We start from the raw sequence: 24,666 nt of genomic DNA, 5'->3' as shown, positions 1-24,666 counted from the left end.
CACTTCAAAAATACATAATGGGAGGCCCTATTTTGGTGTCTATTGAAGCCCCAAAGCCCACAGCTTTTGTATATGTAGAAGAATATGCATGTATACTAATTATCCCATAATGGGTTAAAATGAGAATATTCAGACTAATTCTTTTCCCACGAAGCATCGCCTGTAAGTACTATAGATCTTCAAAAACAAATTGGATATTTTTAACAATTGCCAGTCTAACCTTTAGTGCCAGGATAGAAGATTATTATTATCTAATAGACAGTGTTTGGGATCAGTTAAATAATACATTGATTTTGTTTAAATGTTTAGGGTAATATCAATAATATTAATTATTATTATTAGTAGCAATTACCCAAATTGTCTAGGGTCACTGTAGCCGTTAGGAAGTGTCCAATTCAGCTCTAATTTGACATCACACCAATTGTGCAGAACACCAATTACACTTACATATACATTAACCCTTTGTGCCTGCAAATTTTATTATACATTAATTCATTGTTGTTAACTTATGTAAGGATAACAGGAGAATGTTTAACAGAAGACTAGGTTTCTGCCTTTATCTTAATAGGGTACAACAGGGTTTGTTAAATATATAGTAAAAATGGGAAATGCACAATAAATTCCTGAAAAAAACTTGCCCTCCTTTAAAAAAGTTGACTGGGCACAAAACTCCACAATTGTTTTTTTATGAGTTATAAGTGTATTGGATATTAGCTCCTAATTTGCTGACAGTGTTATCAGCCGTAAGGATATCATTAGTTGAATTTCATTTTATGTTTTAGCATACTTACAAAGACATAAAGAAGCCTTAAATAACATATTTCCCTATCAATTGTAAACAAAAATCATACCACAATTATGTTAGACAACCGAACACAATAATAGCAGATTTCAGCCTGGGTACAAAATATATTTGTGGTTAGTTGCAACTTTAGAAATGAAAGACCTCCATCAACTCCACTTATTTACCTCCATTGATATGTGTCACTGCTCCAAATCTAGTAGAGTTCGAATTTTTCTCCAGCCTCCTCCATTCCTCCATAATCAGTACAGTGGACCACATTTATCAAAAACAGTACAGTGTGCACTACGTGAAGTGCCCATGTGTAGTGTGCAGAGGGAGCCAGATTCAGAATTATTGTTGCTAGTTCTTCCTGAATCTGGCACCCCCTGCACTGCCCCATTTTTTTTGGTGCACCGTAAACATGGGGCATGCAACACATTTCTGTTGGACTTTGCATGGCGCTTGGTCCAACTGTGCACCGGAATTTTGTGTCACATCAGGTATAGTGCCGCATACACCACGAAGCATCGAAAGTGCCACAAATGTGTCTCAGGCACTTCTTAAATACCTGTGCAAAACAGTTTGCACATGAAAGAACGTGCAAAGTCAGACTGGTGCAGGGGCTTTAGTAAATCTGGGCCAAATCGTTTTGGCACAAAATATGCTAATTAGGCTCTCTAATGCATGATGGTCAGTATCACTCCAGGATCGGACCACCTACTTATAAACTTAGGGCCTAATTACTGTATTGGGCTACATATATCAAAAGTAAGTGTAGTTTGCCTGCGGGTTGTGCAGGGTGCACATTATTAATTAAAACAGTCATCATGAATCTGGCACTGCTATGGAAGTGTACACAAACTTTTTTATGGTGCACCTTTAACATACAGCGTGTGACAGCCAATTGTGTCAAGTCCCAGTAATAAATGTGGCTCATGGACCGACTATGCACCAGAACACCCCTTTAGGTGCAGAATTTTGTGGAGAATCAGACACAGTGCAGCCGTGATACAAAACTGGGGTAGACACTTCATAAATACATGGGCAAGCAGTTTGCACGTCCTTTTCAGTGCCAAGTCAGACAGAAAAAAGTGGCACAAACACTTACATAAATGTGGGCCATTGTGATCTAAACAAACCATGAACGGTGGGGGCTATAAAGAAAGTTTAAACCAATCTGGAATTAGTGGAGCATTGCCCATTAAAGGATACAAAGATTACGAGCTGGTGGAAAGGTCGTATTTTCAGAAGAATTGAGATTAGACTTAAAACAGGTGATCAACTTGGTAAATATAAAAAAGAACAAATAGAAATGCATAGATCTACTTTTGTACTAATGATTTCTCTTGTACAAATTGCTCTTCATTACCAGCCGATTACGTGGTTGAAGTAGTCATGCTCTTGGCACTCTACCTAACATTTATGATTTTAAAAAAATTGACTCAATGACAAATATGTGAACCCATATTAGCTTCAAATTAGTCTGTATTGCATCAGAAACTATTTTATGCATCCCAATTCTATCATATAAAATTCACCCTTAATGACATAACCTTTAAAACATGAGGTTGTTGTCTTTCCGCTTTCTTTTAGGCACTTTTTTTAACTAAATGAAGTTTGCCATACACAAGCCACTACTGAAGGTCCATTTATTTAAATGAACTTCATTTAAAGGAACTTTAAATTCCCTACTATGTATTATAGAGAACATGTCGCACAAGTCAATGATTGGAAATATATGATTTGGAAATAATTTGTTCATACAGTTGCTTAATCAAAAGGGAACCAAAAGTGTTGTTTATTTTTTTCATTAGTAATGTAGCTGAATGACAACAGTAGGCAGGGCTATCCTATAATTTTTTTTTTTTAAATAATACCTTCTAACATCTCTCCATATGTTTGGTGGGACAAAGTGTATGAACAAACTCTAATGTTTACATAATTTAAGGCACATTTATGCCCAAGTGCACAAATGTCTAAAAAAGCCAATACAAGAACAAGTTCATCTAATGGGTTAACACATTTGCATTATTTGACAGCAAAACACAAATGTTTATTATATAGCCATAGTATATATATTATATAGCTATATTTCCATTTTTACTATATTGGCATATGCAGGGAATATAATATACTGTATGGCCGTGATTTATACTCTTGATTTGTTATCATATGGTTGCATATCCAAGGTATGTGTGTACACTGAATATATCAGATGTGGCAGCCCCATGCATTTTGAAGCAAAACATTCACATAATGACCCAAAGAGGTAAACTATATTTGATATTTTTTCCTTTTTTATCAGTTTTTTTTTTTGCTGATCCAAAATTTAAAAAAAAAACAGTAATTAAGGACAAAAAGGCAAACATTGTATCTAAAGTAAAAAAAATAATGAATAAAACATGAACCTAAAACACTGCAATTATATTTATGCACAACATAACTAAAGAAGAACACATTTGAAACTATGTTACAAAGAAAAGACTAGTAAAATGTAAGGAGTTCAGCCAAAAGGAACAAACAAGACTTTTCATTGAACAATAGAAGTACATTAAAGGCACCGCCCACTTTTGTATGTTTTTTCCAGTCATAAGCAAGTGAAAATAGGCAAACAGAGACTGATAAAGAAGTTAGAACAGACAGTGCAGAAAACTTTCCCCCAACTGCTCACATGTGGAACGCAAGGAAAGGAAGAACATATTGATTTTTTTTTTCTTCCGAAATCTCTTCTCAAATGGAGAAACTTTTAGTGTCTTTTTTTTTTTTTTGCTGAAAGTTTTTCTCACCTTAATATGTAAAATAGTCCATTTTTTTGAACATATCCAAACTTTCCATCAATAAGAAAGGCTCCATTCCCATTTTTATGTAACAGTCTTATTGAGGTTCTTGACCATTTGTTGTTTTTTTTTTTGCTTCTTATAGATGGAAAGGCCTTGTTTCAGATGGATTTTCACAGATGTGCAAAGAGATGATAATGAAAGTAATCACTCTTTTAACATTTTCCCTTTTTTAGGCTTTTTCTTTTTTTTGTTTTTTTTACAAAAATATTGCCCCACCCCCTGGTAACTTCCACTTCAGCACATCCTCTTCAGCAATTAAGAACAACCATGTTAATTTTTGCAGAGATGAAGACTCTGTTGTGCTACTCCATAACATAAAATTGAAATCCTTAGTTTTTTTTTCCTTTAGAAAAGCATAGGCAAACGTTTTTTTTTTCTTATCCTTCATTGTGAAGTAAAAAATGGAGTCCCTAATTGCTTTCCTCTACTGTATTGCTGGACACGAAAAACCCAATCTGCTCTTCATGATCATCGGCATACAAGGACCTCCATTTCTATACCCTCAATGGTGTTTGATTCCAGTAGGGTGAATTTTTTATTTTTATTTTTCAGACAGTTACTTCTGTTTTGCTGTTTGTTACAAAGTATGGCTGTGAAGGAACATAGTGCTGATTTTGTGACGGGATTTGTTCATTTACTGACTCCACCGGGCAATGCTTCTTTGTTGCATAGGCCTGCCTCCGCAGGGAATGCTCAGTGTGGTCCCAGGTTTTGTAGTCAGGGTTGTATGATGAGGCCAGTGGATGATTATGTATTTTGGTGACTTTAGATTTCTGTCCATTTAATTTTAGTGTGCCACCTAACGTACCACCACTAAGTGTGCCACCCAGTGTACCACCACCAAGGGTTCCACCAATGGTTCCACCCAGTGACCCACCAAGTGTGCCACCCATCGTGCCACCAAGAGTGCCTCCTAATGACCCACCAAGTGTGCCTCCGAGAGTGCCACCTAAAGTGCCACTCATTGTGCCACCAAGAGTACCACCTTCAGGGCTGTAGGATCTTTCTTGTTCCACACGTACAGGATGTAAAGGCAGGCTTCCCTTTGCTGCAAGTTCTGCAAGGTGTCTTCGCTTTGAATAGAAGTCATCATTTCCCTTTTCCGCTGTATAAAAAAATGTAAATATGCCTAAGATTAGTTTATCGGAACATTTTAAACATTGAAATGATATAAAATATAAGACAGCATATATTAAAAGCTTCACTGCCACATCAATTCTATATTGGAAGCTTAGAGGAAAGATTCAATATTCCAAAAAGCAAGTTAATGTGTATACATTTCTTAATTTAGCCATAATTTTAAGGTACTGTAGATTCAACCTAAACTGTAATCAAGAAAAAGAGAATCTATCACATGATTCTATGCAGGGCACAAACTGAGGAGCTAAAGGGGTTTTTCAAGTTACTTACACTGAGTATCTATCTGTAAGGTACAGTGGTTAAATATCAGATCATAGGGGTTCTGACCCCCATTGATCAGCTGTTCACAGCTACCTCTGCCCACTAACACAGAGAGCTGAGCCCCAAAACGAAATGGCTCCACTCTCTGTGTAGTGGTCAAGCCTGGTAATTACAGTTATGCTCCTTTTGACTTGCATGGGAGCTGAGCTGCAGTTACAGATGTGCCTTAACTAAAACTCTGTGGTTAAGGAATCAATTTTTTCTCATGAAAAAAATAGGTAAAACATAAACAAAAGTCTTTAAAGACTGCAATTTACACTTCCTCAACTACCACCCACCATAGTTAATATATCGCTTTGTTGCTGTGAAAAATCAACGTGATGACTTTTAATCTTGACCAATAATACCCAGCTAAGAGTAAACGTAAAGAATAGAGATGAGCGAGCACTAAAATGCTCGGGTGCTCGTTATTCGAGACGAACTTTTCCAGATGCTCGAGTGCTCGTCTCGAATAACGAGCCCCATTGAAGTCAATGGGAGACTCGAGCATTTTTCAAAGGGACCATGGTTCGGGAATAAAATGTGTTATTTAATTGAAAAAGAATGTCTTCTGATAAGTTAGCAGATGTATGCAAACATCTGCAATCTATTCTTCACTGCTCCGCGCGTATATTATCTCCCGACAAGTTAGCAGATGTGAAGAACAGTGAAGAATAGAATAAAAACAGTGACCACAGGATCATTTAAGTGAAAAACACAGTGAAGAATAGATTGCAGATGTTCGGCACATCTGCTTACTTTTCTGGAGATACGCTGTCCCGGGATCCGCTCCTCTTCTTCCACTGAAGTCTCCCCGATGTCTCCCTGCTGCCCGATGTCTCCCTGCTGCGTGCAATGTCTTCCTGCTGCGCGCGATGTCTCCCTGCTGCGCGCGATGTCTCCCTGCTGCGCGCGATGTCTTCCTGCTGCGCCCGATGTCTCCCTGCTGCGCCCGATGTGTCTCTGCTGCGCCAGATGTGTCTCTGCTGCGCCCGATGTGTCTCTGCTGCGCCCGATGTGTCTCTGCTGCGCCCGATGTCTCCCTGCTGCGCCCGATGTCTCCCTGCTGCGCGATGTCTCCCTGCTGCCGTTCCACGCGTATCTTCCGACAAGTAAGCAGATGTGCCGAACATCTGTAATCTATTCTTCACTGTGTTCTTCACTTAAATGATCCTGTGTTCACTGTGTTCACTGTTTTTATTCTATTCTTCATTGTTCTTCACTGTGTTTGTTTAATTAAATGCTCGATCTCGAGCAGGGGAAATACTCGTCCGAGCAATGAGCCGTTTCGAGTACCTTAATACTCGAACGAGCATCAAGCTCGGACGAGTATACTCGCTCATCTCTAGTAAAGAAGGATGTACCCATGCCTTGTCTGGCCACTACCATAAGATCCATTCTATGTGTTAGTCCTGGCGTTGGAGGCAAACAAGAACAACTGATGGGCAAGAGTGTCAGGTAAATGAACCCATCAATCTGATATCTACCTACAAAGTCCTCCTTACCTTTCAGCAAGTACACATCCACAAGGAGGCTAGTTGAGCCTTTGATCTAAGGGGGGAAGTATGGCGAAAATTAGAGCTAAGTCTTGTTAATTAAAGTGGTTTACCCACGAACAAAACTTGATGATCATGGGGGTCTCAGACCCCCACAGATTGCGAAAATGAGGGGTCTGTTGGACTCCATTGCTACATTAATCTCTATGGAACTGACGGAAATTGCAGAATGGCGCGTCATCATCCACGGCCATCTCCGCCTCTCGTTTTAGAGATCTGCGGGAGTCTCAGCACTAAAACCCCCACTGATCAGCAAGTTAGGCCCTATCCCATGGATAAGGCCTAACTTTCGTTCGTTTGTTCATGGGACCCCTTTAAGGTCTCCTGCACATAACTAGTTCTTAGTTCTTACCAGTACTACTAAAATAGTCCATGCTTTATCCTCCATCCCATTCAATTTTACATAATTCAACTATTTCAGTGTATATCTATGTATTGTATGTGCAAAGCAAATGTTGTAGCAAACATTAGTGTCACCCTTAACACGATGTATACTATTGAAATGAGTGGTATGTAGATTGTTAAATGTCAGCTATATGTATATAGGCAGATATGTGTGTGTATGTACCTATATATACAGCACAGGGGGAGGTTGCCATTTCTCTTTTCATTTCGGACAGCAGAGGGCTTGGCGAAGCCTTGCCTGCCAGAAGATCATTAATCTTTTACAAAAGGTAGCAGTAGGTAATTACAGTAAGTCATCAATTACGGGAGGCTATGGAGGAAAATTAAACTGAAAAAGTTAGACTATTTTTCCCAGCAGATGTCTGTATAGATGAGACTTCTGAGCCATAAAAGAGATTTTACTCCATTCACACCGTCACTGGATGCAATTGGACTGTAAAATCCTTTGACTGTACAGGCAGTCCCCTACTTAAGGACAACCGATCTACAGACGACCCCTAGTTAAAGATGGACCCCTCTGCCCTCTGTGACCTCTGGTGAAGCTCTCTGGATACTTTACTATAGCCCCAGACTGCAATGATCAGTTCTAAGGTGCTTGTAATGAAGTTTTATTCCTAATCCTTGGTCCCATTACAGCAAAAAAAGTTTGAAAATCCAATTGTCACTGGGGCAAAAAAATAATTTTGTCTGGAGGTAGAATTATAAAATATACAGTTCTGACTTACATAGAAATTCAACTTAAGAAGAAACCTATGGACCCTATCTTATCCATAACGCAGGGACTGCCTGTATATAACTTACCTAAACAATATCACATATCTATCTAACATAAAGTACGCTGAGCTGAACTTCTGTATGTAAAATGCCATGTTAGAAATGTTCTCTTATACTGTAGGTCATGCATCATGAACTACATCATGCGCCAGTGTTGACACTCCCCCATTGTCACATGACACGCTGTATATACTAAGATAGACTATTCTATTAGTATATCTGGATAAATTTGACAGGCATAAGAATCTGCCATATCCTGGCTATAGTACATACCTACAGTCACCTAATGAGGACTAATAGAACCCATTAGTCAAAATTAAAATATAACCTTTGTTATGAGTCTTTAATATAACGCTATTCAAAGTGGGAATATATACCCTAGATATGGTTAAAATTATGCAGCAGTGATAGTATTGTAGTAAACTATGTTTTGCTTAATATTTATCAGCATTACAGGAAGAGAATGTGTTTATTATAGGTCAATGTGGAGGGGCAAATGCCAGGCAAACCTATAGCTGTTACTCCTAAGAGCTGTTGTATATATATTTCGCAATAACTACATACCCCTAATGAAGGGGACAATACATCCTAATAAGTTACACACTGTCTACTTATCTATTTTATATTCAGTTACTATTCCTACTTAGCAGCACACTGTTGCTATTAAGATTTCACACAAAGAGACAGCCCTTCGACATGTTTCACAAGTTCGTAACATCATCAGGGGGTATCGGGGCTGTACCACACAATTCTATATAACATAACCATCAATGTTTTTTATGTGTAGAAAGGCATCTAGGACCTTCTTGAAGCTCTCTGCTGTCCCTGCTGTGACAAGCGCCTGAGGCAGGCTATTCCACAGATTCACAGTTCTGGTCAAAAAGCCCTGTCACCTCTGGTGTTTAAACCTTGTTACTTCCAAACGGAGACAGTGCCCCCTCGACTTTTGATTTGATTTAATCTGGAACAACTTTCCACCATATTTTTTTGGACCATTTATATATTGACCTATAATGAATACACTCTCTCCTTGTAATTCCTGTTTATCCCTGATAATTCGGTTCTATTTGTGACCATTAGGTGACTGTTGGGATGTAAAAAGAATACAAGGACCCTGTCAGCCAAAGGGTTACGGGGGATACTACATTGTATTGTTTTGTATAGGGCTATAGTAAATGCACTGGGCAGGAGTAGGAATGTTTGAGCTGTGAGGGTGTAGTATACGGGATTGCCCCTGACTGCCTTCAATATATATCCATTTTTTTTTCAGATTTCAGATTACTTGTATAAGATGAAGAGAGCAATAATTAAAGCATTTTATGCAATGCATCTACACTATAGCCTGTCCCTGTACTCCGTATAAAAGACACTTCAATATGTTAGAATAACACTCTGCTTCTTGGCTTCACATGGTCTTGAATACTAATTACCAGCTACTTGACCTTAGTCTAATAGGTGCGCTGCACCGCTGCCTAATGAAGGCGGCTTGTGATACAGATGGAACTTGCCATAAAAATAGCACCGGGCAATTGTGAGTGATAATGTTTCAAAGAATTTGTCCAGTGGTAGATGACAGATTGCTGTGAATTGTGTGTGAAATTTGTGGTGCAAAAATGACACAAATGCAACTCTTGACTGTGACAAATTTCAGAGTAAGTTCCCAGACACATCTGACGTTACTGAAATAAGCAGGGACACCTCGGGGTGATGTGACATGTTACTTACACCCTTTTAACACCTATACACAACTGATCTCGAGATTTGCTAATGGCATAAGAGATGAATTAATGGAATTTGCTGCAGAAAACCCGGTAAATACATTCAATTATACATGTGGAGCAGCCATAATATTGCTAAACTGAAGCTTAAAATGACAGAGCAATGCAGCACCTGACTACAACAGATACATTCACAATTCCAATGCATGTATGGGTCTTATAGGTCTGAGGCCTTTATGTCTCCTTATAGGCTTACATCTGCCAGTGATCAGAGGTAGCGACCCACAGATCATTACATCAACACCCGGGAGCAAATTTACTTACCCGTTCCAGTCGCGATCATGTGGTGCGTGTCCGATGAGGATTCGGGTCTGCCGGGATTCACTAAGGTCGTGTGCCCGATATCCAGCAGGTGTTGCTGCTGCGCCGAGGTCCGCTGGAGTTCACCTTGTTCTTCACGGTGCATGTGAGTGCTGATCTTGCAACTCAAATCATTTTTTAAATTCCGTGGTTTTTCCAAATCAGTCGGGTTGTCCAATGGCCACGCCCCCTGATTTCTGTCGCGCAAAAGCCGGCGCCGATACGCCACAATTCAATCGCATGCACCAAAAACCCCGGAGCAATTCGGTGCAAATATTCGGGAAACCAAACGAAAGTGCGCCGTTCGGAACCTTAGTAAATGAGCCCCTCAGTCTCTGGTGGTCTCACTAAGTGGTAACTGGTTTTACTGCCAGCAATCTGTTAATGGCAGCTTCCCCACCACTTCCATGTAGTATTTCTCCCAATTTTATATTATAATATATACATGATAATGCCAAAACTGTCTCAGCGCCAAAAACCTGAACTTGGCTAACCCCTTCTACCATGAAATGTACACTTCCCTGGCTTGAGGACCTGCCCAACTTTAGTCCTGCTATCACAAATCCTGTACACATATGATACAATAGCATCAACACATGGGATGCAACACTAAAGTTTTCCCAGCTGAAACCAATGATCATAGTCACTGCAGCTTAGCACTAGTTTATATTAATGGAAGTTTATCTGCAGTAACCTGGTCAGACCTCTACAGAGGAAACAGAGCTGTCTGCTTACCTCCCCCTACCTACTCCCCGCCTAACTTCTCCCCTCTGTACGCCATTCCAATCCACCTGCTCTTCTTGCCGACCGTGCCATGCGGATATGTGCAGAACAACCCCTTAACGCAGAGGCCGTTTTTCAGTTTTGTGTTTCCATTTTTTACTCCCCCCTTTCAAAAATCCATAACTTTTTTTTCCATGTAAACAGCTATTTGAGGGCTTTCTGTGTAACAAATTGCACTTCATAGTGATGCTATTTAATATTCCATGCCATGTACTGGGAAGCAGGAAAAAAATTCCAAATGCAGTGAAAATGGTGAAAAAATGCATTTCTTGTAGGCTTGGAATTTATGTCTACCTTATTCTTTGGGTCGGTGTGATTACAGGGATACCAAATTTGTATAGTGGTTATAATGTTTTCATACATTTCCAAAAATTAAAACCTCTTGTACCAAAAAAAATCTAAAAATCTTCATTTTGCCATCTTTTGACCCTAATAACTTTTCATACTTTGGTGTACGGAGCTGTGGGTGGTGTTATTTTTTTAGACTTTTGATGACGTTTCCAATGCTACCATTTTTATTACTGCATGACCTTAATATTTTTTATTTTACTATTTTTCAGACCCCCTAGGGTACTTTAACCCTAGGTTGTCTGATTGATCCTATTATATACTGCCATACTAGAGTATGGCAGAATATGAGAATTTTCCTCCTCATTCATTACAACGAGCAAATGGCACATCGTAATGAATAGGTAAAAACGAGACCAGAGCCTGTCATGGCAACCAATTGCCGCCCCCCGATGATGTCAGGGGGGCAGCGATCTAATCCAAGATGGGGGCACTTGGATTTAAATGCCTCCAGCAGCTTTGCCGGAGACATTTATGTCGGTGCCAGCACTACATACGGTTGTTGCCGGTGAATGTTTGCTGCAATATGCTGCAAATGCCCACCTTGTATGGGAAGGCTCAGCTCCGTCTATGGGGACCTGGGGGATACAGAAAAAGGGGTCTTGGTGACAGGATCCCTTTAAGAGATGCTGTACATTTACACAGAGATACATTAAAGTACCTAATACCTGGATAATATTTATAAAAATTGAGCTAATGTTTTTAATTTTATTCTTTTCTTCTGTGGGACGCTGAGCTGAGTGCTGGAGTCTTTTATAGAGTATGATGATTGATACTTGACCCCCTGTGGGTTATTTTTCCATTAGTTATTTTTTAATCTTTGCTCAATTACAGGTTATGCACCCTGGTATCACCGCACTGCGGTGAGCAATAACCCATATTATTTTCATTAAAACTGATTTTATACGTTTCTCCAGACCTCACACTGCAGTCTAATCTATCAGTGTAGTGCTGAATGGACTGTACGTGTGCGCTCCTGATGACTCTGGGTATGGCAGAGTAAAGTGCTGCCTTGTATGTTCCTCTGTAATCCAGCACTTTTGTATGTTCCTCTGTAATCCAGGCTTTTGACCCTAATAACTTTTCATACTTTGGTGTACGGAGCTGTGGGTGGTGTTATTTTTTTAGACTTTTGATGACGTTTCCAATGCTACCATTTTTTATTACTGCATGACCTTAATATTTTTTATTTTACTATTTTTCAGACCCCCTAGGGTACTTTAACCCTAGGTTGTCTGATTGATCCTATTATATACTGCCATACTAGAGTATGGCAGAATATGAGAATTTTCCTCCTCATTCATTACAACGAGCAAATGGCACATCGTAATGAATAGGTAAAAACGAGACCAGAGCCTGTCATGGCAACCAATTGCCGCCCCCCGATGATGTCAGGGGGGCAGCGATCTAATCCAAGATGGGGGCACTTGGATTTAAATGCCTCCAGCAGCTTTGCCGGAGACATTTATGTCGGTGCCAGCACTACATACGGTTGTTGCCGGTGAATGTTTGCTGCAATATGCTGCAAATGCCCACCTTGTGTGGGAAGGCTCAGCTCCGTCTATGGGGACCTGGGGGATACAGAAAAAGGGGTCTTGGTGACAGGATCCCTTTAAGAGATGTTGTACATTTACACAGAGATACATTAAAGTACCTAATACCTGGATAATATTTATAAAAATTGAGCTAATGTTTTTAATTTTATTCTTTTCTTCTGTGGGACGCTGAGCTGAGTGCTGGAGTCTTTTATAGAGTATGATGATTGATACTTGACCCCCTGTGGGTTATTTTTCCATTAGTTATTTTTTAATCTTTGCTCAATTACAGGTTATGCACCCTGGTATCACCGCACTGCGGCGAGCAATAACCCATATTATTTTCATTAAAACTGATTTTATACGTCTCTCCAGACCTCACACTGCAGTCTAATCTATCAGTGTAGTGCTGAATGGACTGTACGTGTGCGCTCCTGATGACTCTGGGTATGGCAGAGTAAAGTGCTGCCTTGTATGTTCCTCTGTAATCCAGCACTTGTGACGCCTAACAGCAGAATAATAAGCTGCTGTTTACTTGCCTGCGCTGCCTCCGCCTCCCACTTCATTTGTATTTCATCCTCAATGTAACTTATACAAAGAGCGTTTGCTTGCGCTGAGAGATTGCATAATCTCGCTTCTTTCCAGACATTATTTGGGATCTTTGTCCACCCACAGGCTTGTGCATAGTATTTTATCATTGCAGAAAATGTTACCTTTATTCTGCTACAGAGAGAGAGATAGAATACTGTTATCACTTTATGTTTTTTTCTCACATAGAAGTTATTATGCAATCCACTATGAAGAAATGAGGAATTTTGAAAGCTTTCGTTTCATGGTAATTTAGTGTTATAGTTAATAATAGGGGATAGGTATAGAAAGACCTGTGATAACAAGGATCATGAGAATTGTATTTATTCATTTCTGTGTACAGGCGGTCCCCTACTTAAGAACACCCGACTTACATACGACCCCTAGTTACAAACGGACCTCTGGATGTTGGTAATTTACTGTACTTTAGTCTTAGGCTACAATAAACAGCTATAACAGTTATCACAGGTGTCTGTAATGAAGCTGTATTCTTAATCCTGGTTCTTATGACATTCCAACATTTTTAATATCCATTTGTACCCATCTTTTACATAACCTTAAAGTATGAAAGTTAAAGGTTCAGCTTTATCCATAATATTTTATTTTATATTTTATTGCTTTTAATTATCGTTTGCACCAAAGTGGTTCAAGAATCAGATTTCTCTTACACAAGAGTAATTATCACAGCACATATAAATATATATATATAGTTTTAGTCTGGATGTAAACATGCTTCCTAGTGCACCAGGGTTATGTCTGTGGCTGCAATTGCATTAATTTCCTTTTTACTACGTCTTTTTCCAATATGGGATGTCCATCATTGCATATAAAAACATATCGGATGGCGTTGGGTAGACAGGAAAAAATTGCCACATGAGTAAATGAATCCACACCACTGGTGTAATTATAAAAATTTCTCTACAAGACAGATGACCCAGAAACAAAATAGATATGTCTGGCAAGATGCAATCTTTAATGAGTCATTAGTGTGGAAGAGATACACTTGGATGTCTCCACCATTAAACATGTTTCTGCATGTTTATGTACCTGTGTCTTTGCCTACTTTGAAAACTGCAGCCTTTCCCTCTTCTCACCATACTGCCCTCTGCATATATACACAGCTTCCGTCTCTGTCTCTGCTCCATGTCATCCATGTGACATCCCCCTCTGTGTCGTCTCATATGATGAGTCATAACTCTCCTGCTACAGCTCCTCCTATTCAGCCGAGCTCAGAGTTGTAAAGAAAGAAGCATGGCGTGTCTGCACAGAGTAAAAAAGTGAATGGCAGAACTTATAAATCACTTTCAGGGATTATTTACAATGCAGTAGAGGCACATTGGCAACTTTTGTGTAGGACTGGCCAATCACTTTAAATGAAGTCAGATAGGGCAAGTACAGCTATATACATCTTCAGCCGTTGAAACTAAACAGTTGGCTTGTGATGATATTATTGACCTATACAACATCAAAAAAAGAAGAATAGGATATCAGTACAACTTTTGACCATCCACCTGAACCCTTAATAAAGCATTCAAAATTCTTCCAGACTCTAGAAAACTGTAATTGTCCTAGATAGGTTGGTGGAAAGTCACTGTATCAAATCCTAATGAAATGTCCCCTTTAAGGAGACATATCCCCTCTTTTGACATTGCTCTGCTCTAGAATCCCCCCCCCCCCAAAAAAAGGAAATTATTGGGAAAAGTTAAACTTTTATCTTATAAGCCAATTTGATCTATACATTGTCATCAGTTTTTTTTACCTTTACCTAGGAACAGTTGTTACCTTGATAACAAAAGAAGACTCTTAAAATGCAAATTCAAATTGAACACATGCTCCATTGTTTGACAATACCACTTTATGCTTATTTGTTTGGGCTATAGGATGTTTGTCGCAAACCCTACAGCATTTAACGTATGTTTGTGCAGACTCTGAGTCTGGTTGTGCTCACTGACATGTCTGTTGTGTTCCCACACATATGCTCCAACATTGCAGCCCATGTACCAGACATGATGGGTTAATAGAAAAACAAATGGTTGAAAACAAATTGATGTATCTTCCAAAATACAGAATGTGATTTCTGATCATTTGCATAACAAATGTTTGATAGAGGAAAGTGTCAGTGAGATAGGACCAAATGGTATCAAAGCTGGAGTTCCAGACTTCCAAATAAAGTGAATTCAATTCATGAAATCCTATAAAAAGTTCTATGCTTAAAGTGAAAATGTTAGAATTAACAATTAAAGAACCTGATGAAAAGTAAATTGTACTATTGTGTATAATTTGATACAACCATATGTTCTTTTAGATTACAACTAAATAGATATGGTAAAGGTTTGCTAGTTGGCAGTCAATTTTTGCATTAAGGCTACATAAAAACTTAAAGGAAACCTACAATTAGGAATCTATCAGAAGTAGATCTGATGGTACATTTCTTCTGACTGCCTATACCCTAATATGTAATTCAATAATCCTGGAAACTAACCTAACTTGTTAAAAAATGTATTTTAGTAATATGTAAATTAATTACAGAGGCTACTGGGGCGTGGAGCAGCTCCCAGTGCCCGGCCAGGCTAGTACACGCCCCAGTAGCCTCTGCAGTTAAGTTAAAAAAAATGAATAAAGTTTTTAACAAGTTAGGCTAGTTTTCAAGATTATTAAATTACAGATTAGGGCAGAGGCAGGCAGGAGGAATCTACCATAACATCGACTTCTGATTTTAGATTCCTTTTTGAGTATGCAGCTCATTTTCTGATTTACCATATATACTCAAGTAAAAGCCTAGTTTTTCAGCACAAAAAATGTGCTGAAAACCCAAACTCGGCTTATACTCGAGTAAAAAAAATATATCAAAACTCACCTTTCTGGCTTCCCCTGTGCTGGCTATATACTGGGGCAGGGGGCTTGCTATATACTGACGAAGGGAGCTGGCTATATAACGGGGGATATGGGCTGGCAGGCTATATACTGGGGGGCAGGTGCTGGCTGTATACTATGGGACAGGGTTTGGCAAGCTAAATATTGGGGAGGCTGTGACCAATGCATTCCCCACCCTCGGCTTATACTCGAGTCAATAGGTTTTCCCAGGTTTTGTGGTAAAATTAGGGGCCTCGGCTTATACTTGGCTCAGCTTATACTCGAGTATATACGGTACTTGTCTCAATGGCTACATCATTCTAATAAATCATCATAATTTGATCATGTGATCTTGTATCTACTTATGTCTTCCAAAGTTTTGTACTAACATTGAGTAGGTTAGAAGTAAACAGCGTACAAACCATATAATTATATTTTATTATTATCTATCTTATATTATTAGGTTATAATATTGCAAAGACCTTTAGAAGCCTGGAAAACCTCTAAAATATTCTTAATTCTAGATAATCCTCTAATGTAATTCTATTTTATTTAACTTTTTGGCAATGTCACAGTATTTGCAAATGGCAATAACAGTCAGTTATCATACATTTTTTGGGCGTGAAGGGGTGTGGGGAGGTTGTGGCCAGCCGGGAGCGGGCCATGACAGGGCATTACTATACCTGTGCTGGCGCACTCGGATGTAAAAAGTTGCCGGCTGTGTTTTTTTCTACCCCAGGCCTTGCCTCTTAATGTATCCCACTGTGAAAATGCAGTGACGGGGCAATCATACACCGGCGGATGAGCGTTCTACTTTTTCAACACAGCAAAAATATTTTATAACTAACATCAACCTAATGTCTGCTTTATGTTGACTTGGTTTTTTATGCATCCTCTTATTTTTGTGGGCGGTTATGGGGCTTTGAACTTTGAGGTGCGGTTTATCACATTTTCATTAAAAACTCAAAACCACGGTATTCTGCGACTTGCTCACTTCAGGGGACTTGAAGTCACTTTGAGAGGCCTAAATAATAGTAAAACCCCATAAATTACCACATTATTATTACCATATTTTATTAACTCTTAAATGTATGGAGGAAAAGAATATCGTCAATTTTGGTCTCCTTTCTGGGGGCAGTACATCGTACACTAAAAATACTATATTAAATTTATTCTAAAGATCACTACAATTACAGTGATACCTCCTTTATATAGTTTTTTAAATATATTTTTACAAATTTACTGAAGAAAAACAAATACAGAGAAAATCTCTATTTTTTTGGTTGACAGAGCTGGTTTAAGGCTTATCTTTTTACCTGTTGCGTCCTTTTCAGTGATTCCATTTTGGCGCACATAACTTTTTTTGATCACTTATTGGAACATTTTTGTGATTTTTTCGGATTATGTTTTTACAGCACTCAAGTGGGTGCAATAATGTTACTGATTTATTGTGCAGATTGTTACGGACGTGGCGTTACCAAATATGTGGGGGTTTTTTTCATGATTTTGTGTTTTTTGTACTTTATTAGGTATGTATAGGGAATGTTGGTGTTTAGGGGACTTTAATTAATTAAATTAATTTAATTATTATTTTTTTTGAAAAGTGCTTATATTAAGGGTTATAAATAGACATGAGCGAGCACTAAAATGCTCGGGTACTCGTTATTCGAGACGAACTTTTCCAGATGCTCGAGTGCTCGTCTCGAATAACGAGCCCCATTGAAGTCAATGGGAGACCCGAGCATTTTTCAAAGGGACCATGGTTCGGGAATAAAATGTGTTAATTAACTGAAAAAGAATGTCTTCTGATAAGTGATCAGATGTATGCAAACATCTGCAATCTATTCTTCACTGTTCCGTGCGTATATTATCTCCCGACAAGTTAACAGATGTGAAGAACAGTGAAGAATAGAATAAAAACAGTGAACACAGGATGATTTAAGTGAAAAACGCAGTGAAGAATAGATTACAGATGTTCGGCACATCTGCTTACTTGTCGGGGTGATACGCTGTCCCGGGATCCGCTCCTCTTCTTCCACTGAAGTCTCCCCCGTGCTGCCCGATGTCTGTGTCCCCCGTGCTGCCCGATGTCTCCCCCGTGCTGACCGATGTCTGTGTCCCCCGTGCTGGCAAATGTCTGTGTCCCCCGTGCTGCCCGATGTCTGTGTCCCCCGTGCTGCCCGATGTCTGTGTCCCCCGGGCTGCTGCCCGATGTCTGTGTCCCCCGGGCTGCTGCCCGATGTCTGTGTCCCCCGGGCTGCTGCCCGATGTCTGTGTCCCCCGGGCTGCTGCCCGATGTCTGTGTCCCCCGGGCTGCTGCCCGATGTCTGTGTCCCCGGGCTGCTGCCCGATGTCTGTGTCCCCCGGGCTGCTGTCCGATGTCTGTGTCCCCCGTGGTGCTGCCCGATGTCTGTCTCCCTGCTGCTTGATGTCTCCCTGCTGCTTGATGTCTCCCTGCTGCCGTTCCGCGCGCATATCTTCCGACAGGTAAGCAGATGTGCCGAACATCTGTAATCTATTCTTCACTGTGTTCTTCACTGTGTTTTTAATTTAAATGATCCTGTGTTCACTGTGTTCACTATTTTTATTCTATTCTTCACTGTTCTTCACTGTGTTTTTTTAATTAAATGCTCGATCTCGAGCAGGGGAAATACTCGTCCGAGCAACGAGCCGTTTCGAGTACCTTAATACTCGAACGAGCATCAAGCTCGGACGAGTATACTCGCTCATCTCTAGTTATAAATAGAGATGAGCGAGCACTAAAATGCTCGAGTGCTCGTTATTCGAGACGAACTTTTCCAGATGCTCGAGTGCTCGTCTCGAATAACGAGCCCCATTGAAGTCAATGGGAGACTCGAGCATTTTTCAAAGGGACCATGGTTCGGGAATAAAATGTGTTAATTAATTGAAAAAGAATGTCTTCTGATAAGTTAGCAGATGTATGCAAACATCTGCAATCTATTCTTCACTGTTCCGCGCGTATATTATCTCCCGACAAGTTAGCAGATGTGAAGAACAGTGAAGAATAGGATCATTTAAGTGAAAAACACAGTGAAGAATAGATTGCAGATGTTCGGCACATCTGCTTACTTGTCGGGAGATACGCTGTCTCCGTGCCCCGCTGTCTCCGTGCCCCGCTGTCTCCGTGCCCCGCTGTCTCCGTGCCCCGATGTCTCCGTGCCCCGATGTCTCCGTGCCCCGATGTCTCCGTGCCGCTCCGTGCCGCTCCCCGATGTCTCCGTGCCCCGATGTCTCCGTGCCGCTCCCCGATGTCTCCGTGCCCCGATGTCTCCGTGCCGCTCCGTGCCGCTCCCCGATGTCTCCGTGCAACGATGTCTCCGTGCGGCTCCCCGCCGCTCCCCGCTGTCTCCGTGCCCCGCTGTCTCCGTGCCCCGCTGTCTCCGTGCCCCGGTGTCTCCGTGCCCCGCTGTCTCCGTGCCCCGATGTCTCCGTGCCCCGCTGTCTCCGTGCCCCGCTGTCTCCGTGCCCTGATGTCTCCGTGCCCCGATGTCTCCGTGCCCCGATGTCTCCGTGCCGCTCCGTGCCGCTGCCTGATGTCTCCATGCTGCCGCTGCCCCATGTCTCCGTGCTGCCGCTGCCCCATGTCTTCGTGCTGCCGCTGCCCCATGTCTCCGTGCTGCTCCCCGGTGTCTCTGTGCTGCTCCCCGGTGTCTCTGTGCTGCTCCTCGTTGTCTCTGTCCTGCTCACCGTGTTCTGCAATGTGTTCTTCACACATATATATTGTTCTTCACATACTATTTTGTTCGCACCGTTCCGCGCGTATCTCCCGACAAGTAAGCAGATGTGCCGAACATCTGTAATCTATTCTTCACTGTGTTTTTCACTGTGTTTTTCACTTAAATGATCCTGTGGTCACTGTGTTCACTGTTTTTATTCTATTCTTCATTGTTCTTCACTGTGTTTTTAATTAAATGCTCGATCTCGAGCAGGAGAAATACTCGTCCGAGCAACGAGCCGTTTCGAGTACCTTAATACTCGAACGAGCATCAAGCTCGGACGAGTATACTCGCTCATCTCTAGTTATAAACTCTTTTTTTTATTTTTACAGGTTGGCTTGAACAAGCGATGCTCTGATTGCTTGTTCAAGCTCTTATTCCTATAACACAGTGCACGCGACCATTTTGTGGCGCAGCTGCACTAAGCATCATGCAACACAAATTAGGGGGCGTCCCGGTGCTCAGTCAGACCTTGCACCAGATTTATCATGCAAAGTCCACCAGAAGTGTAGCACAAGCCCTATGTTATAGGTGCACCAAAAAAAGTTGGTGCAATCTGTCAGAGCAGTGCAGGGGGCGCCAGATTCATGAAGAATCTGCGCCATAAATCATGAATCTGGCGCCCCCTGCACTATACACAAGTAAACTGCATTTAGTACAGACTGCACTGTGCTTAGTAAATGTGCCCCAGTGACTGCGGTAATCTTTGTATATTTGTTATTCACGGCCTCCTTCCTTCTAAAATGAATGTTCAAAATTATACTAATCAGCCAGAAGGGCTATGTTATAAAGTCCTATGGCTTTACAAGCTGTTGTTACACTGCAGCAGCACGTCGCACTCTCATCCTACACCTTAAACATCAGTGGGAGGCTGTAACAGCGTGTAAATCAATAACAAGAAAGGGGCTCTTATTACATGCCCATAGCTTTTCTGGCTCATTTGCATAATTTAAAAAGTTGATTTTAGAAGGAAGGAGGTCACGGATAATAACTAGAAGAAGATTAACATTGTAATGGTGCCTGGATCTATAAGTAAGTGCAACTGGTTTATCTGGCTTGATTTTGATTTTACCTTTCTTTCACACATAGTTCCCAGGGGAGATTCATCATACGCCAGCGAATTGTGCACTCGCGCTTTTGATTAAATGCTTTCCCCCCTCTGCCACATCGGACATATCTGGAGGCTTCGGCCTCCTAATATCTCCTCCTAATCTGCGCCCGATAAGACCAGAATGGGCACAGGCTATAGTGCAGGTGCAGGGCTGGAACATCCATGGGTAGCCCAATCCACTGCCGAGAATAAAGGGGAAAATAATAATAATTCCTAGGCATTTCAATTGTTTTAGGGCTTGTATGCCAGAAAACTGGTGTAAAAGCCCTGATAAATGTCCCCCCATACTTGTAATTCAGTGGTCTACTTTGGGGTTTCAACTACCGGTGGGTTAAATATAGCCTGAAGGCAATTACAGAATGTTACGCCCTGATGGTCTTCTAACAAATGCTTTCTAATTATTTATAATTAGTTGACCACACAAGGTTAGATGAACTGGAAAAAACCTTGAGCAAAAATCCTATGTCCTTAGATACAATTCCAGAAGGGATAAGGAGCGCTATATTATAATGACCTATATTGCACACCACAATCATAGCCACATGACTTTGATACATAACTACTACCCTCACCTAGGGATGAAGTATTTGTAAAGCTTTAGCATCATGTTTTACTAAACCATAGCCTTGAAATAAATATTATAAATATGACTATAACTATGACTATCGGGCTAGTATACATCGATACAGTATAAACATTTTCAGTATGTTCCTAGGTTACAAATACAATGATTCATTCTTTATTCTATAACACATCTTTATATCGAAACAAAAATTGGAAATGTTTCGCATAGCCATAAAATGTAATAATAAAATTCTACCCGGTAATTGGAGTTTGTTGTCAGAAAGATTGATCTCTGATTGAAATAAAACATATATTTCAGCAAATAGTTAAAGACTTATTTATATTGGATAGAATTCCCCTTTAACTCCTTCACACTCTGCGTCGTACATGTACGGCGTAGAGGTGTGGAGGCTATATGAAGAGGGCTCATTGGCTGAGCCCCTTTTCATATAGAGGTGGGGTCTGCTGTATCATGTAGCAAACACCCACTGCTAATACCCACGGTCAGTGATCACGGTTATCAACCCTTCCAATGCAGGTGGCCAAACATTTAAAAGATGGCGCAGCATGGGCTGCCATCTTTGTTGCGATCGTCGCTCCCCCAAATGTCGTCGGAGGGCAGCGATCGGTTGCCATGACAGCCTCTGGTCTTTGGTAGACCTGAGGCTGTCTGGTTTCTGCAGATTCCTTACATTGAGCTAGTGGCTCATTGTAATGTATACTGTTCAAAAATGGCATATACAGCAATACAGTAGTATTGCTGTATAATGCAGGAATGATCAGACCATCTAGGGTTACTGTACCCTAGAGGGTCTAAAAAATAGTAAAAACAAGTTTAAAAAAGATCAAAAAACAATAGTTTCCTAGAACTGATATATAACCTAATAAACTGTAAAAATCACAAACACATTGGGGCAGATTTATCAATCAGTCTAAAAGTCAGAATATTTCCAGTTGCCCATGGCAACCAATCACAGCTCAGCTTTCATTTTACCAGTGCTCGTGAATATTTAAAGGGGAGCTGTGATTGGTTTCCATGGGCAACTAGAAATATTCTGACTTTCAGACTGCTTGATAAATCTGCCCCATTAGCTATTGCCACGTCTTAAAATGCCCAATCTGCCCAAAATATAAAAACGGTTATTGCCAGCAGTGAACCCCATAACAGAAAATAGCTCCGATATGTCCTAAACGCTATGGAATAAGAAGTGATAAAAAGTTAAACCTTAAAATGGTAGCAATGAAAACATTACCTCTTTTCACAAAAAAAACCACACCTCACACAGCTACATACACCGAAGTATGAAAATGTTAATAGCGCCAGAAATTTTTTTTTTTTCGTAAGCATTCGTTTAATTTTTGAAAATGTATTAAAACACAATGACATTATATAAAATTGGTATCACTATGATCATACTGAATCAAAGAATAAAGCAGAGGTGTTAATTGGAGTGCAAAGTGAAAGTCGGAAAAACTGAGCCCACAAGAAAGTGACGCAATTGCGTTCTTTTGCCAATTTCACCACATTTGGATTTTTTTCCAGCTTCCCAGTAGATGGCATGGAATAATAAATAACATCACTGAGAAGTAAAATTTGTTACACAGAAAATAAGCCCTCGCTCTGTACACAGAAAAATTAAAAAGTTATGGATTTTTGAAGGTGGTGAGGGAAAAACGAGTGAAAAACCCTGCGTCCTTAAGGGGTTCATTTGTTCTGCGTACATAAACATACATATACCTATAGAACACCTATAGAAGATAGAACAAATAAAAAGACAGGTAAAGAGCTTGGATACTCAAATACTTTTCCTGAAGGTACAATTTTATGTGTGTACCTTTAGGTGCCAGCACAGATTGCTGGCGTTAATGGTGTGTGTGTGGGGGGAGGGGGTTTCAGCCGAACCTAATTTGAGTCGAACTTCTATTTAACTTTGCATTTCGAGATCGCTCAACACAATTGATGTGCACTTGAGACCCTCAATATCAAAGGCAGCAACATAATGGGGCAGATTTACTTGCCCGGTCCTGTCACGATCCTGCGGTGCGTTGTCCGACGAAGATTCGGGTCTGCCGCGATTCACTAAGATCATGCGCCCTAGTTCCTGCATCCGTCGCTTCTGCGCTGAGGTCCGCCGGAGTTCACCTGCTTCTTCCCGTTGCATGTAAGTGTGTGTCTTACGACATATTTCTAATTGTTAAATCCCGGGCGTTGTCCGAATCCGTCGGGTTGTCCGACGGCCTGCCCACCGATTTCTGTCTTGTTCAAGCCGGTGCAGATGCGCCAAAGTCGGATCATGTACGCCAAAATACCTGGGCAATTCAGCTCTTAGTAAATGAGCCCCAATGTTGTGAGTTCCATGCTCATCTGTTAATTGAATGAGGATTTTCTCTACATACCTTGATATCAGGGGTGTACAACCCACGGCCTGCCGACCCTCAGGTTGTGGACACCCCTTGTTGCCTGCAACTTCTAGCTTTCATTATATTCCATTTCACACAGTGATGCAGACCTGTCCTGCTGTATAGAAGAGAAGCTCAAAGACTTGTGATGTCATCATCACGTGACCCTCCGGCAGACCCTCTCCTCTATGCAGCCTCCTGCAGAACAGGGCTGCTTACAGTCACAAGGCGGGGACTAGAACTGGTGGCAGCAAGGAGGGTAACTAGAACTGGGGCAGCAGGGGGAACTAGAACTGGGGGCAGCAGGGGGGGCTAGGACTGGGGGCAGCAGGGGGGGCTAGAACTGGGGGCAGCAGGGGGAACTAGGACTGGTGGCAGCAGGGGGAACTAGGACTGGTGGTAGCAGGGGGGCTAGGACTGGGGGCAGCAGGGGGGGTAGGACTGGGGGCAGCAGGGGGGACTAGGACAGGGGGCAGGAGGGGAGTGGGGAACTAGAGCTGGGGCAACAGGGGGAGAGAGGGGAACTAGAACTGGGGGCAGCAGGGGGGACTAGGACAGGGGGCAGGAGGGGAGTGGGGAACTAGAGCTGGGGCAACAGGGGGAGAGAGGGGAACTAGAACTGGGGGCAGCAGGGGGGGTAGAACTGGAGGCGTGAGGGGAACTAGAGATGGGGTCAGCATGGGGGCTAGAACTGAGGAGAGGGGGAAACTAGGACTGGAGCAGGATGAGGGGAGGGCTACAAATGTGTCAAAATTGGGTGAACAATTCCTGCTGTGAAAAAATAAGCTTTCCTGTCAACACAAAATGGCAAAAAAACTCTTTAAAACAAAAAAAAATCAAAAACTGTTTATGTGGCAGCAAGCTAATATT

The 24,666-nt window shown here is 41.2% G+C and overlaps 1 protein-coding gene across 1 annotated transcript in view; it reads right to left on the bottom strand.

Annotated features, from left to right (window-relative positions):
• Nucleotides 1-2,617: 2,617 nt before the first annotated feature.
• SHISA9 (shisa family member 9) overlaps nt 2,618-24,666 on the bottom strand; it is a 235,675-nt gene continuing 213,626 nt past the window's right edge. Inside the window, exon 4 of the mRNA XM_072120683.1 lies at nt 2,618-4,729. Within this exon, the coding sequence (XP_071976784.1) occupies nt 4,173-4,729 (557 nt within the window). The 3' untranslated portion in view covers nt 2,618-4,172. The remainder of the gene's footprint in view (nt 4,730-24,666) is intronic.

Source organism: Engystomops pustulosus, chromosome 8, assembly GCF_040894005.1.
Source record: "Engystomops pustulosus chromosome 8, aEngPut4.maternal, whole genome shotgun sequence".
Lineage (NCBI taxonomy): Eukaryota > Metazoa > Chordata > Amphibia > Anura > Leptodactylidae > Engystomops > Engystomops pustulosus.
Note: the sequence above shows the minus strand (reverse complement) of the source record. Positions and strands in the feature narration are given on the sequence as shown.